Genomic DNA, 19,577 nt, shown 5'->3' on the forward strand with positions numbered 1-19,577 from the left:
CATGCCAATAACACAAAATAACTGCTCCCCTGATTCTGCGAGTCCCGCCAACTTCACAGATGGTCCAAACTGCGAAATCCGAAAGAAAACATCTGCAAGGTAAATGACGTAATGCTTGGAATGCTAACATGATTGCCGGCATTTTGGCAGATTAAATTCAAGGTAACCAGTGTACCTTGAATAAAAATGTGAGTTCTCTGATTCTAAAGATCAGCCCCAGAAAGAATCTGGCCTGTGGCATTTTCAGCCACACTCAGCGTAGATTGCGAGAGACTTGTATAGAAAGAATTGCGGTAGTCTAAAGATGACAGAGCTAATGCTTGCACAACGGATTTAAGATGGTCTTCTAATAAAAAGGGTTTGAAATGGAGTGGCATCCGTAATTTGCCCAAAATATTTTTAACTGCGCCTTTGATCTGGGGAACGGAGGGATAAAGCAGAATCCAGCTGAACTCCTGAGTTCCTAACCTGGGGGGAACTAACAAGGTTCAAACCATTAAAGGTGAAATGAAACAGAAACATCTGAAACGGGGAACCTTGCCAATAATAATGTCTTCGTTAAATTCAAGCCTAAACTATTGTGGATCATTTAATAAATGAGTGAGGGCAATGAACTATTTTACTTAAAGCATTATCAGTCGTGAAGGAGACAGGAAAGTAAAACTGGATGTCATCGAAGCATAGCCCATAATCCCACAATCATATTAGCAAGCACCTGGCAAAGTAAGAAAAACAAATATATAGATTAAATAACGTAGCAGAAAGTGTAGGCACTCCAATGCTTAGAGCGAAAGGAGAGGAAAAGAATTTTCACAAGGTGCCTTTCTGAAAACAGAAAAGAATAAAGAAAACCATCAGCGTCAAACTGTTAAGTAAAATAGTATGAGTCAAAGTGTCAAACGCAGAAGAGATGTTGAGCAAAACTGGAAAAGGAAAAGTTAGTGCCATAATTGAAACCTCCGCGAAACACATAAAAGATGGATAAAAGAAGGAAGGCTCTCAGTATTGCGTGCAACCCGAAAGCCAAACCGAAAATCATCCAAAAAGGGTCTGCTGTTGTGTAAAGTCTTGCCATTGCTTTAAGATCACTTTCCGTAAAACCTTAGCTAAAAACGGCAACGATGAAATCAGATGCCAATTACCCAAGTCTAAGAGGTACAGATCATCTCTCTTTAACACTGGGCAAACAGAAGCCACCTTAAGCAAGGGGGAGAGTATATAATCCTCAATCAAGGACCAGACATTTAGCCTGATCCACATTAAGACACAGCCCAGAAGGGAATCCTGGTCCTATGGGATTAAGAGAGCAGGCTCAGGAGAGAACAGGGAGGCCCTGGGGTGGAAGAAAGCAGATATCCAGCCAAGACTGTGAATGTTGGAAGACTTGCTTTATGCTGCTGAGGTAAGCACAGGTCCTTGGTGAGGCCTCACCTGGAGTACTGTGTTCAGTTCTGGAGACCGTATCTCAAAAGGGACAGAGACAGGATGGAGGCGGTCCAGAGAAGGGTGACCAAAATGGTGGGTGGTCTCCATCGAATGCCTTACGAGGAGAGGCTGAAGAACCTGAATATGTATACTCTGGAGGAGAGAAGGAGCAGGGGTGATATGATACAGACGTTCAGATACTTGAAAAGTTTTAATGATCCATGGTCGTCAACAAACCTTTTCCATTGGAAACAATTTAGTAGAACTAGGGGGTCACGATTTGAAACTCCATGGAGGAAGACTTAGAACCAACATCAGGAAATATTTCTTCACTGAGAGGGTGGTGGATGCCTGGAACGCTCTTCCGGAGGAAGTGGTGAAGACTAAAACTCTGAAGGATTTCAAAGGGGCCTGGGATAAATACTGTGGATCCCTAAAGGCTAGAGGATGGGAAAGAATGAAAAAAAGCTTGGGGGTAGTGGGCCTCTGGGTGACCTTTTATGGGGGCAACCTGCACGGAGAGGCAGTTATTACCCTTAAACATAAACATGGAGTAACCTGCACAGAGCGGCATTTACTGCCGTGGGAAGCTTGCTGGGCAGACTGGATGGACCATTTAGTCTTTTTCTGCTGTCGTTAATATGTTACTGCGCTGTGAATAAAGCATTTTTCTGTGGAGAAAAGGCTGGAGTGAAGACTGTTCTGTCTTCCAGCCCTTCTGAAGCCTAAGCCTGCTCGCACTGCATCACAAATGCATTAACTAATCTGTTCATAAAGCCACTAAGATGATTACACAGTGCCTTCCTGAGGGCAGTTGAACAAGAATTCAATGGACAGACTGTATTGTTCCATTTCCTAGTGATCTGTGAGATCTCTGAAGCGGAGACCTCCTTTAAAGGTGTCCCACTTTGGGGATTGGAAAGAATGGTCAGCCAAGCAGCTCATGGACTCATTGGGCAAAATGTTGCTGAAAGCTGGGCAACCCTTACTGTTGAAAAATCGAGTAAGTGCCACGTGTTTTTCAACTGAATGTACTACAGTTATCACAGAGAAGGCAAAGATCTAACAATCTGGAATGATTCATGCGGCTGAATGGGAGCAGCACAGATATGGGATGAAAAATAAGTTGTCGGCCATAATATTATACTCCTTTAATTTACGTGAAAAAAAAAACCCAACTGCATCCTCAGGCAATTTAGTCTTGCGCCATCAGTGTTCGGCTCAGTTGAGCTGACGTTTAGCTCCTGTGGGTGACAATACTTTTCCCAGGAGTTATTTGGTCAAGCGCAGTTTACAATGTCATGTTCCATCCAGTGACAGCCAAATCAACATCCAGGATAGCGAGGTCATTAAGCTCAGGAAGCCGCAACTCTTGTAATTGGTCTATCTCAGTATAACCTCCGCTAATTCCCATGCGGGAGTTAGCTCTGGAATGAATATTCCTGCAAGAGATACCCACCATCGTATAAATCAAATGGTGGTCAGACCAGGGAATCTGTCCACGAATAAGAGAAAAGGGCAGAGATTGACCAACTATTTCTCAAAAATACCAAGTCGAATGTATGTTCAAGGTTGTGGGAAGGAGAATGGATAACTTATTCCCAACCTAAGGCTAATGTAGAATCTAAAAAAAATGATCACAACTGTTAGAAAGCAGAATTGCATCCTTATGCAAGTTAGTATGAATTTTTTTTTTTACAATTAGGAAATTCTATCACAATTTGATGTGATGGCGCAAAACCCCTACAGAGTTACTGAGATTTACCTCTCCTTTGATTTAATCCAGGGTGCGACCGAGATCAAGAGACAGAAGATTGTGTCCGACTTTGAGGAGTTGCACCAGCTTCTGAATAAGGAGAAGTGGAAACTTCTCTCCAGGCTGGAGGAGAAAGAGAAGAAGATTCTGCAGAGAATCAGGGAAAATGTGGCCCAGCTAGAAGAGCAGAGCTCCGCCATCATGCAGCTGATCTCCGAGATAGAGCAGAAGAGTCAGCAGCCCGCCGCGGAGTTACTGATGGTGAGATCTCCGGAGACGTTTCTGAGGAGGTTATACATCTGCGTGAGAACTGATGGATACTTAAGAAATACTTAAAGCAAAATAATGTACATGGTAAAACACATTGGGGGAAAAAATGGCAAAGCTGTAGTAGAACATTATATAGATACACGTACACACACACATGGGTATATTTTCAAAGGCTGAGTGGTATATGCCTAAATTGGCTGTCAGCAGGGGTTATAGGTCTTCCCAAGTTATGAGGAAGTCATCTGCAGTCCGATCACATCTTTGGAGCTTTCTATTCATCCACCCACCATAGAAATGATTAGTCCAGAGCTGTATTTATTTTGTAGCCTCAGACATTACAGATCACCGAGAATTTAGCCTGTTAAGTGCCCGAGTATTCATTTAGCTGGATAACTTCTGAGATATCCGGCTAAATGCTTCTGAACATGGACCTCTCTGTGTTTTCCGTGTCCTGACTCCGGATGTAATCTTTACCCCCAACCGGTTACCTCTACAGTACCCAGGATGTTATGAGGAACTTGTTGTTCTGTGGGGACAATTTCTTCATTTTACCCACAAGCTCTACGACTGCTTCCCCACTCGCATCCTCTGTCTTCCAGAAAAGCTTTTGCTTTTCACACTAATTCAAGCAAAATATTCTTAGAAGGACTCATTACAGGTGCAACAGTTTAGTTCTTTCCAGTTTCTCTGTTTTCTATTTGTATTCAGTACGTTTTGAAAGTTAAGTGAGCCTGCCGGTGCTTATGAAGCTCAGAATTTAGCTGTACTAATTCACATGCAGTGAGAACAGACTGGATAGGATGAGGAATGGGGAATAAAAACTGAACTCTAATGTCCTAGTCAGTCCCTGGTGCTGCTACATCAGCACTGACCAACAGCTCCATCTTTTGAAGTAAAAAGATCCTCATTCTGTCTGGCATCTCCCAGGGAAGTTCTTATAAGAAACCCCGTCAAAACTAGCCTCTCTCCTTATTCCTCCCAGTGCCTGACCCCATAGCAAACTCTGGTTGAAGCGGTGAGTGGCTGCTCATAATCCGTGCGATGTAATTAGAAATAATCTCTCTCTCATTTCTCCTCTAGGATGTGAAGGACACCCTGAGCAGGTAGGGCTCTGTTCTGACTGCCCCCTTCCTCTGTATGAGATAGCGGTCCTTGCACCCTAAGGGGTCATAGGAGAGAGACATCCACAGACCTGCCATACTTGTAGCTGTGGTTCTTGCATAAGCTTTATTTCTCACGGATGTGAGCCCTTGGGCTGTGATGTGGTTGATGCAGCCTAGCAGGCAAACCCCCGCTGGGCCATGCCGACAGCAGGTGAACTCGCTTTTACAAGGACTGGGTCTAGGCCTTCAACTACACCAGCCCCGTTCTCCACAGGTTGAGCCCCAGGGACCAGCAGGGCTTCGACAGTGGTCCTGTTATTGAGCGGGCAGGAGATGTCGAGTAGCAGGCCGAGGTCAGGGTGGACAGCGAGCAAGCAGTGTCAAGGTCCAGGCAGCCATTGGGGCAGGCGGAGATCAGGCAGCGTCGAGGTCCAAGCTGTGGTCAAGGCAGGTGGCAGTCCAAAGGCGTAGTCGGGGTCTGAGGCTAGGGTCCAAACCCGAAGTCGGGCAGAGACAGATAGACAAGACAATGACAGGGAACCAGGATACGACAGAGACAAGCAGGGCAAGGGACACAGAGCCAAAGGAAAGAGACAGTAAGGCACGACAAAGGGAAGCACAAGGCAAGATGAGGCAAGAACAGACAGCAAGGTGGCAACACCCTGCAGAAGCAGGAGGACCTGTTGCTAAGGAATTGGCTTGGAGCGTGGCTGGGCATGGGGGTTACACCTTCACATTTATACAAATATTCTACAGAAGCACCACTGAAATGTCTCATTCTAGCCACAGAATCTTCCTCCGAGTTGCCACTGGAGAGCAGGGGCCTTGGGTGCATCTCACTCCCTCCACCTGTCCCATCTCTAGCTCCTGGGGGGGAACATCTCCCAGAATAATCCCAGTGACTCTCTTACCTGTAGGTATCAGAACATGGAGTTTCCAGAACCAAATGCTGTTTCTACTGACCTGAAAATGGGTTTCCAACTGAGCTACCCTCAGCAACTGAAGAAACTGATAACAAAATTTGGAGGTAAAGAAGACTCATTCTCTCTTGTTTTGGTTCTCTTTATTTGTATGAGATCATTAGCAGGCAGAATATGAAGTTTATCAGATGCAGGGATATAATCTGTCCATGCAGATCTTTCTTGGCTTTCTCCCCATTTCTCTGCTTGTTCTCCTTGACGTCCTTCTCTTCCCAGGAACTTTTATTTTTTATTCTCTCACTTTCTCTTATATTTCGCTAAATTCTAAATATTACAAAACTTGTCCTGTGAAATACAAAACTACATGATGTTGCCTCCCCTGGCTTATCCCTACCTCCAGGAACACCCCTAGGAAAATGCAAGTGACTGTAACGCACATTGTGGGAAGAGCACGCCCGCAGGGCGAACGGTTCTCACAAGGCCCTCTTACCCGGGTAGATGGGTTTTATAAACTGTTCTGCCCAGCAACTGGAAAGAAACAATGCTCTTAAAATGTCTGTGCTCCAGAGCTTTCCGTGGATTTGACTTTCGTTCTAATTATGGTGCTATCTGTGATTAGAGTTAAATTAACATGTTTCAGTGATTCAGCCTTTAAGGGCCTGATTTTAGAAAGCATTTACAAGCTTCCAATTGGGTTTTACCCGTGTAAGTGGGCTTTTGAAAATTGCTGCAAACTCTGCTATTGTATTGTCCATAAGTTATTAGACAAGTGTAAGTGCACTTTTAAAATAGTTAGGATAGTAGGTTTCATTTACACGTGCAACTCATTTAAAAACTATCCTTTAAGAGGGGAAGATTTTCAAACAGCCAGGATGGAGGTTATCTTAAAAGCCAACTTATGTGCTTAGATTTGCTTTGAATGTATTCAGGCCAAGTACACAGGCAGATTACATTGCACAAAGTTGCACCTGCACTTTGTAAGGTGTCACTCGTGCAATGTAGTTTACACCTGTACGTTTTAGAAAATTGAAAAGTTACATAGGAAATGACAGCAGATAAAGACCCACTCTGCCCAGCAAGTTGCTTAGGATAATGACCTCCGCTCCATGCAGGTTTCCCCCTCCATCCCTTCGTGTTTTAAGAGTAGTAAGCTCCATAGGCGCATAAAAGCCAACTCCATCCCCACTGCGGTTTATGTGAAAACAGAGTTGCACATGCACTTTTATACAAGCTGAACCTGGGTCCATGTAAGTACAACTAACAAGACAACCAGAAAATGAAACTAGATTTCTTCAGATCCCTTGGTAGATATTATAAATACAAAGAAATACACCAACAATCATCTGTGTATTTTCAGTTTTTAGACGCTCTCGCTCTAATGCCAACAAACTTTTACATTTGGTAGAATGACCATCATAATAGGCATCATCGTATTAGCTCGCGCTTTTAGACTCAGCCTTATGTTCTTATAGAGGATGTGGTTAGTGCAGTTAGTGTAGCTGTGTTTAAAAGAGGATTGGATAAGTTCTTGGAGAAATCCATTACCTGCTATTAATTAAGTTGACTTAGAAAATAGCCACTGCTATTAATTGCAGCAGTAACATGGAATAGACTTAGTTTTTGGGTACTTGCCAGGTTCTTATGGCCTGGATTGGCCACTGTTGGAAACAGGATGCTGGGCTTGATGGACCCTTGGTCTGACCCAGTATGGCATGTTCTTATGTTCTTCTTATACTTAATCATAGGTCACTAAATAGTGAATCCGGCAATAGCACTTTTTTTCAATTCTTTTTATAATATGCAGCAATTAAAATTAATTTGATAGAGTACTTAACTTTCTTGATATGTATCAATACTCCAAATGACCGATTCTTGATGGTCGATCAGCTACAAACTTCCTGCTATGTAATACCGACAACTCTGGTCACCCGACACGGGGCCGTGTTTCGGACTGCATGTCCATGTAAGTACAGCCATTCAGGAGCATAAAACCCAGTTTTCAACATGACTGGCTCTATGAGACTTCTGATTACTCCCCTCCTACATTTTTACAAGACTGGGCATATCCTTTGTGTTTGGATAATATCCTTCATATGGCAGAACTGGATTTTACCAGAAGATGTAAAGAAAAACATCTTGGTAGCTGCAGCCAGAAAAGCTTGGAATCTGTTGTGTGTTAAAGTTAAACATAGTTAGGCACTCTCACCGTCTCTCTCAAGCCATGGTAACCCGTGGTTTGCTCCAGGTTTGAATAATTTCCTTTTTAAGAGATGGAGAAATGCCGGCACAGTGGAAAGGGTAGTTTAATGTTCTAGGCAGGGGGAGGAAGGATATAATTAGGAATCTTTTGATGTATTAATTAACTGATGGGAGTTAATAAAGAAAAATTTGGGGGAATAAAAAAGCGTTTTATGCATGTGAAGAGCTTTGAAAATCTTTTGTACTTCTTCTGGAGCTTTGAAGCACCAGGGTTCCTTGAGTAGAAACAAGAGTTTTTAAATCGGAAAACGCAGTTTCCAAACGATTTAAGTTTAAACGAAAGGCTTGGCCTAACTTCCAGAATTACTGTCTGTCTCTCTTGCAGAGTCACCTCAGACTTCATCTCTGAATGCCCCGATAATTCACCAGAAGGATATTATAGTGAGCCCCGTTGTAAAGAGTCTAAATCCTACAGCACAGCCGGTTCCAAGGAAACATGGCCCGCTGCCTTCTCCAAATCGGACGTCGACGAAAGAGCGCCAGCTCTCGAAAACCCAGCCGGGGAGAGAGACTCAAGGTGGGGCGGCTCCTCCAGCCCAAGCAGTGAGCCGGGAAGTGCCGCAGCGTCTCCCTCAACCATCCAAGGCCCGGGTCCAAGCCCAGACGGCCGCAGCAAAGAGCCAACCGTCAGCCCCACAACCCACAGCTTTGGGCTGTCATCCTTCAGGTAGGTCCTTGGCTTGCCCTTCCTGTTGGCCATGATAAGGGGTTTATTCTAAAAAAAAAAAAAAAAAGCTTGCTTGTCAGCTGGATACTGTCTCCTTCCGTCTGAAAAACATTTTAAGAGGACAATTTTCAAAGCAATCTAGTCACGTAAAAAAAGTTAAGAACTTAAGACTTGCTATGGTGGGTCAGACCAAAGGTCCATCAAGCCCAGTATCCTGTATCCTGTTTCCAACAGAGGCCAAGCCAGGTCATAGGTATCTGGCAGGATCCCTAGAGTTAGATTCCAAGCTGCTTATCCCAGGGATAACCATGGATTTCTGCAACTCCACCTTAATAATTGTTCATGGACTTTTCCTCCAGGCACTTGTCCAAACCTTTTTAAACGCAGCTTTACTAACAGCTTTCACCACATCCTCAGGCTGAATTACCTCACTGGGGGTAAAAGTATGCATACTCCATAACATAGGCACTTTTGCCTGCATTTAGGGGAGATTTTTCCCTGCAGGTTAAGTTACACTATGCGCACATGAAAAGGAAGTGCAAAGTTTCAGGGAGAATGACTTTTTGGAAATAAATATGGATTGTGCTGCAATTGGATTAATTCTGTGCTATGTTTCTTGTGGGCCTGTAAAATATTTGTCCTCTGGAACCCGCTTAGGGCAGCCGCTCTGTTTAAACGGAATATACATTTTTTGAAACAAAACAGCTTGTACCTAGGGCCATTGCAAGGGTATTAGGCACCCTTGGTGAATCTGCAGCCTTGTGCCCCTCTCCCCCGATTCAATTTCAGGCCCTAGACCGCCTGTCCCCTCCCCCTGAGATTTAGATAAATAATCTCACCAATCATGATGACCTCACCCCGCCTTCCCAGAACAATCCTGGAAGAATCCATAGTTGGACAATTTTCAAAAGCCATCTACCTGGATAAAAGGGGTTTCTGAAAATTGCTCACCCCCCAAACGTGTGCTGGGATCCTTGGGAGATGCTCAGACTTTCCCTCTGAGAACTGTGCGTAAAGTTGTGATCTTCAGAAGTATGAGAGACTGGTGCCTTTGGTAAATATCTAATTATGGTTGCATTTAGACTCCCAAAAAGTGTCCAGCTTTGGCTTTGTAACAGGGGAAATGTTATAAGTTTACTGATGGACATTTTTAGCATCTGGATTCTCTAACATTTCTCTATTTGTTACCTTTTCTTACGTACAAAGAAGCACAATCCACAGGACTTGTGACCTTTTACTTACAGTTAAATAGGTTTTTTTTTTAATACCTTTCTGAGAAACCGTCTCAAAGCAGTTGGTCCAGTAAAAAGTGAAAGTTGGCTGCCTGCGAAAATTGCTGACCCTCAGCCCTGCGAAAAGTAAGCACAGTCGGGGTCATTGCCCGAGTAGTTGCCCCCCTAGGTGAACCTTTGGCATTGCAGCTCCCCTTCCCTAACCTACCTATTGGTGGGCAGCTCCAGCATGGCATTCCCTTCTTTGGCGGCATTAGGGCTGGCACAGAACTTCGCTGGCAGGATTCTGCCGCCGCCCCCAAATGACGCTGCTCTAGGCAAACCTGAGCGCACGGTGTTCCACCCGGAGCAGAGGCCTTCCTGCGGGGGCAGGATTCGGACAGTAACCCGCGCGCGTGCTGCGGTTTCCACTGGGTGGGCATTTCGTCGACCGCACTGCATGATCTTTTTCCAGAGAAAGTCCATCTGCCCAAAATCGGGTGCAAAATGTCCACAGGTGCTTTGCGTGCAGGTCGGGTTTCAAAATGAAAGTCTTTTGAAAATAGCTGCAAAGTCCAGTGGTGAAAGCCAATGCAAAGAATGCTAGTTGCCTCTCTTATGTGACCTTTGATCACTGTTTCTTTCTTTCTTTTTGTTTTAATTCAGAGCTGTGGATGGAATATTGCAAACATGCAGGTAATTAAAGCTGATTAGTTGTGCGAGCATCGCTGTCCACCGGTGTGACCTGTCGACTCTTGCTTTAGGTATTCTCGCTGTCGTCCCACAATACAGACATCTACAGGCAGTGGTTGGGATCGGTTTCTCTGCTGTCCGTGTCTCCAAATGGATTTCTTTCTTTTACATACCATGGCATAGTAGTGGGGGGGGGGAAGTAAAGGGAGCATGTGCTGTCCAGGAGTGACTGCTCTGTCGAGATACGTTTTTGTGCGATCCCGATAATACATTTCAAGAATGATCGGCTTACATTGCTTTGTAAATCCTTTTTATTCTCTGACACTGCAGAGTGACCGGCTTGAAAGCTCAGGCTGTGTTCTTCTTTCAGTATGAGGTTTAACGTTTTAATGATGGCCGTTGATTGTGGAAGAACACAGCCTGAGCTTTGTACGCTCTTGTCACCGTGCAGTGAGTGTGCATAAAATAATTAGAATGTATAAAGCTCTCTGCTCTGGATGAAACCGAAGTCCCATGTGGAATGGTTTGATTAATAAGGCACTTTCTTTAGTGCCATTATTTTGCAGGTGGTTTCAGTTGAAAGAGAAATAGTGAGTTAGATTCTCCTCATGCACACGTGTCCTTCCACCCTCTACTGAGAAGACAAAGTCCCTACCGACTTTGTGGGGACACAGGTGGCCAATAGGGTTGTGTGTTATGGGAAGCCTGGGATCGAATTAACCAATTAAAGTTTCCCTTTCCTTACCTCATTCAGAAATGGGATAAGGGGGAAGCAATCAAATGAGGCGCATCTGAAGGAGCAGATGGATAATAGGATCCCAGGTATGGCTGAGCCCTGGCAGCGAGTAATGGCCAATAGTAGAACTCCTTTCATGGAATAAGTGAGTGACTGAGGAAGCAGCCAATGAGGGTTAGAGGCAGGTGGGTGAGGGGCCAATGAGAAGTCTCTGCTCATGTTTATTAATGTGTCTCCCCCTCTGCAGCGGATGTGACTCTGGATCCTGAGACTGCTCATCCGTGGCTCGTCCTGTCCGAGGATCGAAAAAGCGTCCGATGCGGCGACACAAAGCAAGATGTGCCCGACACTGCCCAGAGATTTGATTATTCTCTCTGCGTGCTGGGGGGCGAGGGCTTCACCTCGGGGAGACATTACTGGGAGGTGGAGGTGGGAGACAAGACGGACTGGGAGCTGGGCTTGTGTAAAGACTCCGTGAGCAGGAGGGGACGCATCACATTGTCGCCGGGGGAGGGATACTGGGTGGTGAGACTCAGGTACGGAGATGAGTACCGGGCCCTCACCTCCCCTGTGACCCGGCTGCGTCTGAGCGAGCGACCCCAGGCCGTGGGCATTCTCCTGGACTACGACATGGGAAAGGTCTCCTTTTACGATGCAGAAACTAAATCTCATCTCTTCACCTTCACCGATACCTTCAGGGGGACACTCCGGGCTTTCTTCTGTCCTGGTTACAACTGTGGCACTGTCCGAATCCGAGACTTCCGAGCTAAGGGGTCGAAGAGTCATCAGCCCCAGTCCCCCTCGCGCTCCGTGAGCGAGGAGATTTCCAAATGAGTGACATTTCCAATTTTGTGTTAACCATAATAAAATAGATTACTACCATAGCAGTATTCATTTCTTTTTTATAGCAATAAGCTTATATCTATGTGTCAGTGGCCTAACACAGAAACCTTGACTCTCTCTGGTTCAAAATTGACACAGTCCAGAACAATATGGCAGGCTCTGCTTTGGGTTAGAGCCTGTAACCAGGGCTGTCCTTAAAGGAGGAGGAGGGGCAAATCAGGGCGACCTCCCCGGTCCCTGCCCTTTGTGGGTACCACTCAGAAAAGAGATGACGTTATTATACAGCGCGTGTCGCCTGGGGCGTCCTCGGCTTGGCGTATTGGATCCCCTGGAGCCATTGGGCCCACATCAGCCTGCGCCAAAGAGGCGGTGTTGCCATCAGCCAGAGTCCTTGGACCTAAGTCAGCCCACCCCACTGGAGTCTTCAGATCTGCATCATAAGAACATAAGACGTGCCATGCTGAGTCAGACTAGCAACTGCCAGTGGCCAGTCCAGATCACCCATCAGATCCCTGCTCTTCCTTCCCAGACGTTAGGAAGTGCAGATACCCAACTCTTGTCTGGATGAACCCATCCGCCAGAAACTGGTCCAGACCTTTTTTTCAGCTTGGCTATAAAACTACCCTTGACCACATTATCTGGCAGCAAATTCCAGAATTTGTATATGGACTGAAAAATGTGTTTTAAAACAGCAGCTAGCTTGTTTCCTGGAGGATCCCCTGGTCCTAATGCTGTCGGCAGGAGTAAATATCTGTTCTCGGTTTACATGTTCTCTGCCACACACGATTGAATAAGCCTCTATCACATCGATTTTCCAAGACCAAGAGCCCTAAGCTGTTCACAAGGGAGCCATTCCAGTGCCATTATCTGTATATTGGGCAACGATAACGGAACAAAATACTCAAGATGCAGCCACCTCATGGATCTGCCCAGAGGCACGCCGAGAGGTCCTATTTTATTCTCCTCCCCTTTCCAAATCATTCCTAACAGCCGATTTGCTTTTTCTGGGTGTCAAGGGACTGTGCGCAGTGACTCCAAGCTCCCTGTCAGAGTGGCGACTCCTAATACAAACCACAGCATGGTGAACCTCGAGGTGGGCTGATTTCTCCCTGCGTGCATCACTTTGCCCTTGATCGCATTACATTTCTTCTGCTATTTAGATGCCCGGCTCCCACGGTCCTTCAGCAGTTCCTCACATCTTTTGACAAGTTTGCAAAAACCTGTTCTCATCCCCAATGTGCTCACTTTACCCATTGCTCCTTTTTCCAGCTTCTTAATGTATGAGTTAAACAGCACCAGTCCCCAGTGCAGCTCCCTGGGGCAGTTACCAATCCACAATAAGACATTGCCTCCTACGACACGGCAGGGACTAACTTTATCTGTGCCTGGGGCAAATATTCAGAATTAACCCTTCCCCCTCCCCCACCTTACCAGTGGCTGCTCTGGCACAGCGCTCCCTGGCTTTCCCCTCTAGCCCAGAAGCCCACTTTCCATTCCTGCACTCCCTACCCATTCATTGCCCTGTATCCTCCACTTCCACCCCCTCTTTACCACTTATCTCTTGCCTAGCAGCTTCCCTCCTCACCCCCTACCCAACAGCCCCTCTTCCACCCACCTGCTCAGCAAGAGACGATCCCTCTCCTCAAACCCCTGCCCAGTAGTTCCTTCTCTCCACCCTCTGCCCAACAGCATCAGTCCTCCCCCTCACCAACTCCTTGCTCAGTAGAAGCAATAGAAATTGGTGTAATTTGTAATCTATGCCAATTATAGGTTTTTCTTACAGTGCCTTTCTGTAAACCGTTGTGATGGTGAATTAACTTAACGACGGTATAGAAGAGTTTTTAAATAAATAAATAAAGCAGCAGCCCCCTGTCTCCCCCAACCTCCCTTCTCTGGCTCCACTCTTCCCCCGTCCCCTGCTCTCCTACGCTCCTCAGGCTGCAGCACTGTAGACCTTTGTGCCATGGCAATATCTGCAGAAACCTGAAATAAAACCAGCACGGGGCCTGTGAGCCAGCACGCACTCACAGGCCCTATGGCAGCCCTGACGTATCCTTCAGCCTTATGCAAAAAAAAAACAAAAACCTGCAAGAAATAGCAAAGTTTATCAAATGACAGAAATTCCTTCTATAGTGGTGAAAGGTAATCCGTGAAATGGCTGGCCCGGCTGAACATGGAGACCCTCACCAGATACAGGATTGGAAATATGCAGGCAAAAACGGATTTCTTTGTTCTGCTCCCCACTCAAGCTTCACCTCCCTCCCTTCCTGTCCCCTGTAAATAGGGGTGCTTCACCCTGTGCTGTGATTCAGGCTGGCCCCCTCCCCCCTCTCCTTGTCCTTGCAGGCTGCATGGTAAGGGAGGGGCTGAAGCAGGAAGCAGACTCCGCGGAGGGCTGTTCCCTGCTGCCTGAGCTTCAGCTCGCTGATCAATGCAGTCACTGGGCAGAGCCCTGGGTGCTTATGCAGTGGGACCCCTGCTGTGCCCATAAGTAAATGCAGCCTTGCTGATGATGGCCTCCTTAGCCCTAATGGCTGGGGAACCTACCCCCTTGCCCTCCCCTGGTGCCAGCACTGCCATGATTTTTTAGTTTCCTCAGGAGAGAGATGACCCGCGTTCCTGCTGCTCCTGCCTTCCCCTTCTAATCCACCCCCATCTCAGTGGGACCAGCAGGCTCGGTGCTTCCATTAAGCAAACTAGGCGATGGCCGAATGCGCCAAGATTTTGGAGGTGGTAACATCCTGCCCGCATGAAGTCTAGAAGGGCACGGTACCAGATCCAGTGCCATCCAGAATGGGAGAACTGTTCTGGATCCCTTGATATGCCAGACTTTTTCATTTTACTCCAAACCTCATGACAATGTAATGTCCCGTACTGCCAGACCCGCCCAGCATGGCTTCCTGCAGCAGGCTGCATCCTAGGGTCGGGTTGAAACCATCTCCACTTCCTGTGGCCCTTTGATAGTCCATGCAGCCAGCACTTCCGGTGGCCGCTGACTGATGATGTCATCCCAGCTCTGGTATATAAGCTCAGCTCCACCACCCAGCCCCTCAGCAACAGGTCCCCTGCTGTGCTTGGCGTCTGGTGCCTTGTGCCAGCCTGCTCTGCCTTTGCCCCAGTCCTGTTCCTATCTGCCCTCCAGGTTGCTCTCTGGTGCCTGACCTTTGCTTGGATGTTGATGCTGCCTGATCTCTGCCTGGACCATGACTCTGACTGCTTGCCATTTTCTGGAACTCTTGCCTGAGTCCTGCCGGCCTCAGAAGCCAAGGGCTCAACTTGCAGGGGAAGAGGCTGATCCGGGTGAAGCCTAAGCCCTTGTCCCATTCAGAGCAAGTCCACCTGCTATTAGTGTGGGTCTAATGGGTTTGCCTGCTTGGCTATGTTGACCATGCTCCAGTCAAGGACTCACACTCTATGACAGATAGTTACTCCTGAATAGGTTATTTGCTTATCTCTACTGTGTTTTTATAAGTAAGTGCTGATTGTGGTAGTATGGCCATATTTCCACTGATATATTTATTTTTTGTTATAACAGTGAAATTTCCAGAAAAATAAAATAAAAACTGAAAATGAAGGTCCCTAGTTATTGATATACCTAAAAAAAACCCCAAAAACTTCAAGTCCCTAGATGCAACAGGATTAAAGCAGGTCCCTGACTCGTTCCTCCTGTGGCTATCTGGAATCTACCCAGCATGCACTGGGGGAAAGTGGCAAGGCCTCAGCTAGGGAGCTTGGCGCATGCTCAGCACAAGTGCTCTGCTGCTTTCCCTTCCTCTAGCTGCTTGCAAGGGCAGCAAAGCATCCGAAGCAAAGCAGAAACCCACTCCTTCCTGGGAGTGGAAATCCCTGCATGCCTTAGTCTCTGATCCACGGAGAGGAGGGAGATTATCGGAGACCCTCAGGAATCAGCAGCACCCCCTCCTCTCCTAGTCAGCTTTCTCAGCCTCTGAGCAGGAACAGGGAAATCTCCAGCCTGAATCCCTCCCCGCAGCTGCAGAATTCAGAGGGAAATGTCTGCCCTGCTCTCTGATCCGGTAAGAGATTCTTCTTTCTCCCCCTGTATACAGGACACCCACACTTAAAGGGAAACCTTTCCCTGTGCAGCTCCTGCAGCCTCCCCTCCTCACAGCACAGGGCAAAGATCTTTACCTACAAGGGAAGGTTTGAGTTCTGCTCCCCCTGAGATCAGCAGACTTTATCTGAGACCCCCAGGAATCAGCTGCACCCCCTCCTCTCCTATTCATCTTTCTCAGCCTCTGAGCTGGAACAGGGAAATCTCCAGCCTGAATCCCTCCCCGCAGCTGCAGAATTCAGAGGGAAATGTCTGCCCTGCTCTCTGATCCGGTAAGAGATCCTTCTCTCTCCCCCTGTATACAGGACACCCGCACTTAAAGGGAAACCTTTCCTGTGCAGCTCCTGCAGCCTCCCCTCCTCACAGCACAGGGCAAAGATCTTTACCTACAGGGGAAGGTTTGAGTTCTGCTCCCCCTGAGATCAGCAGACTTTATCTGACACCCCCAGGAATCAGCTGCACCCCCTCCTCTCCTATTCATCTTTCTCAGCCTCTAAGCTGGAACAGGGAAATCTCCAGCCTGAATCCCTCCCCGCAGCTGCAGAATTCAGAGGGAAATGTCTGCCCTGCTCTCTGATCCGGTAAGAGATTCTTCTCTCTCCCCCTGTATACAGGACACCCGCACTTAAAGGAGAATATTTTCTTGAGCTCTTCTAATCTTCCTTCTGCACAGCACAGTGCAAAGCTCTTCAAAAGAGCAGTCTTCTCTTTATCCTATAATCAGAACCCTCAGAGGTTGATGGATATTAGTCCGGGTAACATTTGGAGCTACCTGGACAAAAGGTGAGACTTGAAAATCTCTCTCCCCCCACCGAACACCCACAAAATGTATGCAGACAAAAAGGTGTTGCCGGGTGTGTGTCAGCAGCAGGGCTAAACTTTAACCAGGGAGCTAGGTCTGATGGGGAAAGCTGCCCTAACTTATCCGTTAGACTGGGTAAGTTTTGCTCGATAGCCGTGAAAAGTTACGCGTGTAGCATTTACCTGAATTCATTTGCTGCTTGCTGGCTTATTGAATAGCAACCTCTCCGTTTTCTTGTGCTGGATCAAGGGTGAGTGCTGTGCCAAGGGTTTGGAAATTCCCTGGCAATTCTGCATCACGTTTGGATGAATTACTTTCCTTTCTCATCCCTAACTCCACCCCTGTGCTATTCCTTCAGCTCTTCTTCTCTTTCCTATTGGATTCCCTGTGCAGTTTTAACTCCCACCAGTCCCTCAGTCTTCTGTCTCCCGGTTTCACCCCCTGAGGGGCCGACGCAGTAAATTGCGCCCAGCCTAGCGCACTTTACTGCAGTTGGACCTGCATTTTGGTCGCGCTAGACTGGCACCCGATGCGATCAGGAGATTAGCACATCCAAAACGCGCGCCCAATCAAGTACATAGCCAATAGCGGCCATCGCATGCAAATTCTGTGTAGATGAGGCTATCAGCTATTACCCCCTGATGCAGGAAATCGCTGGGCGCCCTACGCGCACTTTTCAACGCGGCAAATTTGACCCCAGCCCCAGAGCTGGCGTTAAGTCAATCCGCGAGTCACGGGCTCAGGAGGAATTTTTAAAAATACCGTCCTCTGTGGTTCCTCCTAATGGTATGGTTGCGATGCTTAAATCTACTGCTAAAGGGAGAATGTAATGGCATGATGGAAAAAAACCCAAAATTCTGGACGCACACTAGACCCGCTCCAGGCCGATTTCGCCCCTTGCTCTTCTGAAGTGGGCATAAAATGGATGCTCGTATTGAGTGCCCGGTGCAGTTGTGGGCGCCCGATGCATTTGAGCGCCAGGGGACACAGAATTCTTCCCTAGCGCATGCTTTTTACCGCAGCAGCTCATTTAAATATTGCAATGGGCACCCAGGAGACGTGGCTGTGCGTGCGGGAGGCAAACGGACGCGCGATTCACGTGCCCGTTGTAACGCCCGTCTCATTGCCTCGGCCTGTGGATTTCCTCTCCTGCAGCCTTTCCAGCCAAACTTTCTCGCCTTCCCCAGCTAACCCCTCCCCATTTTCCTGTTCTCTGTCACCCATTCCCAGAACTCTCCGCCTCCTCCCTTCCCCATCTCTTCTCTCCCCTCTCTCGCTTCCTTTCCCTCAGTCTATCTGCTCTCCATCCTCCTCCTCTCTGTTTCCCTCCCTCAGGCTGATCCTTTCTGTTTCCTCCTCCCTCAGGCTGATCCTGTATCCCACCCCGTCACATGCAGTAGCATGCCACATCTGCTTCGTCCTGCTGCCCGGGCCAGACTTGTGGTTTGACTGCATGGGAAACCATAGTGCCATGAGAACATAAGACGTGCCGGTGGGCCATCAAGCCCAGCATCTTCTCCCTTGAATTGGCCAGTCTGGGTCACTTGAAAGGACCCAACGGATCCACTTTGGAAGATCCATTGTCCTAGTGCTCATTCCTGTTAGTATGAGGCGGTGATCCTGAAGTCTGTTTGGTTAATAAATGTTGATGGACCTGTCCTCTGGACAATTGTCCAAACCTTTTGTTTAAACTCAGCTTTGACAGCTGGTGTAAATTATGCTCCTATTTGCTGTTTAATTTATATGGGCTATTAAAATAATTTCCCCCCCATGATAAAGAATTTTTTTTTTTTGTTCCGTACGTGCATCATTTCGCCCTTGTCCACATTAATGTTCACCTGCCATTTGGATGTCCAGTTCCCCAGTCTTCACAAGATCCTCCTGCAGTTCTTCACAGTCAGCCCGTGCTTTAACTGCTTTGAATGCTTTTGTGTTATCTGAAAATGTGATCATAAAGACATGGCTCAAAGCACTGGTTGGGCCCAGGCAGCCGGAGGGGACAGACGTGGCTTGACGTGCTGCTCTCCTCCTGCTGCTACATCATTCACAGGAGGACTTGGTGGAATGTGCTATAGGCCCAGCCAGCTGCTAACCCTGGTGGCCACGTTATATGAAGCTGGAGGGACAGGGGCTGAGGGTGTCCTGTTTGCTGTTCCAGGCATCGGTCACATTCAGCGACGTCGCTGCTTATTTCTTGGAAGTGGAGTGGGGCATTCTGGGAGAATGGCAGAAGGAGCTGTACAAGAAGGTCATCAAGGAGATTCACAGCTTCCTGATGTCAAGAGGTAAATCTGCCTTTTTCTATCACCTACATTGCAGGATGAGTAATATCAAATCTTTTTTTTAATGTGTAGTGGGTCCCCATTTCAGTCATTTATCCTCAACTAGGGGTGCTATGGTTCCAGGTTCAAGTCTGAATGGGGAGGAAGATTCTATCTCAGTAACCACTCTAGATCAGATATTTCCAGGAGCTGTCAGATAGTGAAAAATAAGAGCAGGGAAGCCGAAAAACACCACAGGGAGAACCCAGGAGTCACAAAAGGGTCCATCCACCCTCTAGTAAGTCTACATTGGGTGCACTCACAGAAAAACACTGGAGTCCGCAGCTGGCATTCAAAAACAAGATAGTCTTCACTGTAACGTAAAAAAAGAGGAACCAAGTCGAATCAGCAGCCATCCAATAATCACCCGAAAGCAAATGGTTTCTCTGTCCATCCTTCTTCTAATCACACCCATTCCTGCTTTTGCACCTTCGTCCTGAGGAAAGATATCCTAGAGTGTAACTCCAACATCCGCCAAACGGAGGGAGAAGAATGAATC

The 19,577-nt window shown here is 47.2% G+C and overlaps 1 protein-coding gene and 1 pseudogene across 3 annotated transcripts in view; both read left to right on the forward strand.

The window, feature by feature from the left end:
- Positions 1-11,924, forward strand: part of LOC115080190 — a 34,778-nt pseudogene extending 22,854 nt beyond the window's left edge.
- Positions 11,925-15,629: 3,705 nt separating this feature from the next.
- LOC115080183 (zinc finger protein 665-like) overlaps positions 15,630-19,577 on the forward strand; it is a 29,522-nt gene continuing 25,574 nt past the window's right edge. Inside the window, exons 1-2 of one of the 3 annotated variants that reach the window (XM_029584295.1) lie at positions 15,630-15,917; positions 18,916-19,042. In XM_029584295.1, the coding sequence (XP_029440155.1) occupies positions 15,894-15,917; positions 18,916-19,042 (151 nt within the window). In that variant the 5' untranslated portion in view covers positions 15,630-15,893. Of the gene's footprint in view, positions 15,918-16,436; positions 16,537-18,915; positions 19,043-19,577 lie in introns of those variants that run through there. The other 2 variants (XM_029584294.1, XM_029584296.1) reach the window with 2 other exon arrangements.

Source organism: Rhinatrema bivittatum, chromosome 19 (genome assembly GCF_901001135.1).
Source record: "Rhinatrema bivittatum chromosome 19, aRhiBiv1.1, whole genome shotgun sequence".
NCBI classification, from domain to species: domain Eukaryota; kingdom Metazoa; phylum Chordata; class Amphibia; order Gymnophiona; family Rhinatrematidae; genus Rhinatrema; species Rhinatrema bivittatum.